Source organism: Octodon degus, unplaced genomic scaffold (genome assembly GCF_000260255.1).
Source record: "Octodon degus isolate 3935 unplaced genomic scaffold, OctDeg1.0 scaffold00055, whole genome shotgun sequence".
Lineage (NCBI taxonomy): Eukaryota > Metazoa > Chordata > Mammalia > Rodentia > Octodontidae > Octodon > Octodon degus.
Window position 1 is genome coordinate 5,587,832 of NW_004524631.1, and position 3,915 is coordinate 5,591,746.

At 39.5% G+C, this 3,915-nt stretch overlaps 1 protein-coding gene across 2 annotated transcripts; it reads left to right on the plus strand.

Moving 5' to 3' along the window:
• The first annotated feature begins 626 nt into the window (after positions 1–626).
• On the plus strand, positions 627–3,635 carry Rpl22l1 (ribosomal protein L22 like 1). 2 transcript variants are annotated; one of them, XM_023717760.1, is made up of 4 exons: positions 627–661; positions 1,786–1,875; positions 2,028–2,149; positions 3,380–3,598. In XM_023717760.1, the coding sequence occupies exons 1-4, from the start codon at positions 653–655 to the stop codon at positions 3,522–3,524; spliced, it is 366 nt and encodes a 121-aa protein (XP_023573528.1). In that variant the 5' UTR covers positions 627–652; the 3' UTR covers positions 3,525–3,598. The 2 variants fall into 2 exon arrangements, with proteins under 2 accessions (XP_023573528.1, XP_004633514.1); XM_004633457.2 differs by having other exon boundaries at positions 638–661; positions 1,783–1,875; positions 3,380–3,635.
• The last annotated feature ends 280 nt before the right edge of the window (positions 3,636–3,915 follow it).

A 3,915-nucleotide genomic window follows, 5' to 3' on the forward strand; every position in this document is an offset into this window, starting at 1 on the left:
TTTTTTTTTAATTAAGATACCTCTATCCATATGTGTATTGACAATAAGGTCATAGTAAATATTCACTGAATTTTAACTGGGAAACATTTTGGATGGAAATCAGTAGGCCTAGGGTCAGCTCTAAAAGCTATGCTAAAACAAATTATACCCAACCTGTAAGCAAGTAAGCATTATGTGCTTTGTTCTTTGATACAGATTGATCTTCTTAGAACCCAGTTTATTTTCACTCCCCAAGGGCTGATTTCCCACAACAGAAAAAGCTCGCGGAGAAAATACAAAAAATAACTTAGAAGATCTCAAAGCAACCTGAGACACTGGCTTGCTCTGATTGGAAGAAAATCCAATGGTAAGGGAAAGATGGCTCCTGTGTACCTTGTGTGTCTATATCTGGGAGAAGCAGAAATCAAGTTGGCCAAACGACTCTGGCCTCCAGCTGCAGAAAGCAATGATTTTAGTCACCCGCCGGAGGGAGCTTACAGAAACCAGAGCCACGCCCCCGGTTTCCTAGGTGACTGGCCTCGGCGTTCTTCCGTAATTCCTTTACCGGGAGGAGGTCCCTTACGTTCTCGGCGCGCGTGACGTAACCACGTTTCACTATAAAATTATGTTGCGCAGGCGCAGCCCTCTCTCTGATCCTCCCGCTGCTGTCAAGATGGCGCCGGTGAGTGCTATTGTTCTGAGTAGGAGCGTTTTGTATCAGGGTAAATGGTTTTTCAGTCTGGAGAGTGAGAACGTTTCATTCGAGACAAAAGGAGGAGAGATGTGGAGACTGTCAGGAGCACTGCTAAGAGGTCTGGATGCAGAGTTGTTGTCCTAGACGCCCTGTGGCAGCCATGTGGCCTGGTGGAGCCCGAGCTGGGCCGGCAGTTGGTTTAGGATGGGTGGCGAGGAGCGTGCAGGGAAGAGGGAAGCAGAACTGTGGCGTTCGGTGGCTCCTGGACCGACCTTGCCTCGCCAGTTAACCCACTCTCCACAGTGTGCTTCGGGGAGGCAAGGGGAGGGAGAGCCGGGCCGATTTGGTGGGAGGCGTGAGCTCGGAGGCTCCCAGGGAGCGCGGCTACAGAGTTTTCGAGATTTTAGGAATTTGTCGGGGAAGAAGTTTGTTCTTGATTTTTAAAATGTAAACGTCGTAGCCCTCTCAGCAGTCTGAGGAAACGTGCTTCCGACATTTCGCTAACAAGAAAACAAATGCTAATGTGAAAAACTAGGTCTATGTTGGCAGTTATCGGAAATTTTTAAGGAGAAAACTGAAATTGCTGGGATAGATACGAAACTGGTTTGTGTCCAGCGTGACCGTAAATCCTTTAGGGGTTAATGTTAATTAATACTGATGTTCATTTGCCTTGATCTGATTTGAAGATGGTAGTCTCAGTTGATTCATTTTGTATACGTTACCACAAATATTTTTATGTACTCTGTATTTTTTTTGAAAAAAAAGGCTTCGATCACACATATCTGCCTTCTCCTTATAATAGTGTAAGGATTGGATATTTTGTGGGCACGATCAATACACAACCTGTAACCTATCTCTAGTGAGGATGACAGGAAACTAATTGGCCCAGTAAATGTTGGAAGTGAAAATTTGAAACTGATCGTGAGTGATCTGGAAAACAATAAAACCCTGTTAAATCTTAACAGATTTTGTGTGTTTTGTACTTGTTAGACACTTAAATAGTGGGAAAGAAAAATTTCCATCTGAATTAACAAAAAAACTTGGTTGTGTGTATGAAATGAATGAATAAGAACATCTTACAGCATTGTGATTATGTTGACTTTGTGTAGCAGAAAGACAAGAAGCCTAAGAGGTCAACCTGGAAGTTTAACTTGGATCTTACCCATCCAGTGGAAGATGGAATTTTTGATTCTGGAAATTTTGTAAGTATTTTTCTACTCGCCTTATTTTTGTAATGGTATTATGCATGTGATATTTGATGTTAATCTGAGCTCTATTCCTAGGGTACCTTCCCTAGTGAACATCTAGGGTTTTCTTCCCTAGATTTGCATTTTTTTTTCCTGTTTTAAAATAGGAACAGTTTCTGAGGGAGAAGGTTAAAGTCAATGGAAAAACTGGAAACCTTGGGAATGTTGTTCACATTGAACGGTTCAAGAATAAGATCACAGTCGTTTCCGAGAAACAGTTCTCCAAAAGGTTGGTACTTGTTTTGCAAATACTAATAAATTGTTTTAGTTATGGAATATTACATAGAATGTATAATCTGAGCACTGTTAATCTGGGAGAAATAAGTGAAAAGATAATATAAAAAATGCCTAAATGTATTTAAAACTTTATGAATGGAAATAAATTAGCATCTTGAGTGCTAATTGCTGAGTCTGGTTCAGTAAAGAATTGGAAGAACAACAACTCATATCCAAGATTCCTTGTTCAGTGAGTTATAGGCTTCTTTAATCCAGGTAGTAAACATTCCTGTGGCATTGGATGCCTTAGTGTTTGAGTGTGTTTTAATGTCTATCCTTGTGACAAATGACCCACTTTACTAACAGAAACATTTTCTTAATTTAAGGTTTTAGATAAAATAGGGGGAGCCAATCAAAGGCAGGGTCTTAACATCTTGCTGCTGATCTTTGTTGGTTCGATTTGTTTGGCACATTAATTTCTGTCAGCCATGTTGTAGGACTAGGCAGCCCAGCAGTGAGCCAAGCCAATAAAATTACCCATCACCAAGGTACTTCTGTAGAGGAGAAATAATCTGTGCTGGGTGATGATAGTGTTATGGTTGGTATGAGAGACAATTAAACACTTGTGGGAAAAGAACTTGAGTTTGGAGATACGACTGAAGAGCAGGTGTTAAAAGCCCTGAGAAGGGCTTTCAGTTTTATATGTAATGAAAATCTATTGACCACTGGATTTCAAAGTAAAAGCAGCATTAGCACCTAGTGAGATTCTTGAGGAATGCTTAAAGACCAAGACATGCTAACTGTGAGGAACTCTCAAAAACACTGAACCTGGAAATGTTCTTGGCCAAATCGATCAAAGGTAGAATTAAAGAAATTGATGTGAAAAGAATGTTAACATTTTAATCAGTGCATATGTTGGAAGAGTAAAGTTGTATAGTCCTTGACTGATCTGACAATTATGGCAAGTAAAAGGAAACTACCACTTTTATCATATGTATGAGCTTGCAATATAAAGAGTATTTTAGGGCAATGGGAGGAGGGCTCCACATAGTATAAACTGCAGTAGGAGTGAAGGAATTGTCTTATTTGTATTCCTAGCAGTCTTAGTGTATAGATAAAAGGATGAGAGATTTTGGAGGAAATTGGGTATAAGATGAACATGACTGCGTGTATCTTCCATAGAACAAGCTTTTATGTTATAGGTGCTGCATTTTTTATGAAATTAATAGTTTTTATTTTAAAGGTATTTGAAATATCTTACCAAGAAGTATCTTAAAAAGAATAATCTTCGTGATTGGCTTCGCGTGGTTGCATCTGACAAAGAGACTTACGAACTCCGATACTTCCAGATTAGTCAAGATGAAGATGGATCAGAGTCTGAGGACTAGGTGGTTGCCACTTATAGGGCTTTGCTTTTTCCTAAAACAAATGAAGTATATGTGAGAAACACCCATAAATGGGCTTTTAGTTTATTGGTGAATAAAAAAAATTGCATTCTTAAACTCAGTCTCATTTATTCTTACTGAATAGGTGTTGGTGTAAGTTTGGTTTTCCTTTAGTATAATTTTAGAAGTGTTTCAGCAACCTCAGATAACTTTGTGGTTTGTAAATGCTCTCCTGAGTATTTACCACCTTTTTGTTTCCAAGGTTGCTCTTTCCTAAGTAACATGAAGGTTGCATGTGGGTGAGCGTAAATCCTCCTATAAACCAATTAAAAATCTCCAGCCTAGCAAGGGTGTGGTAGCACATGTCTATAATTCCAACATTCAGGAGACTTAA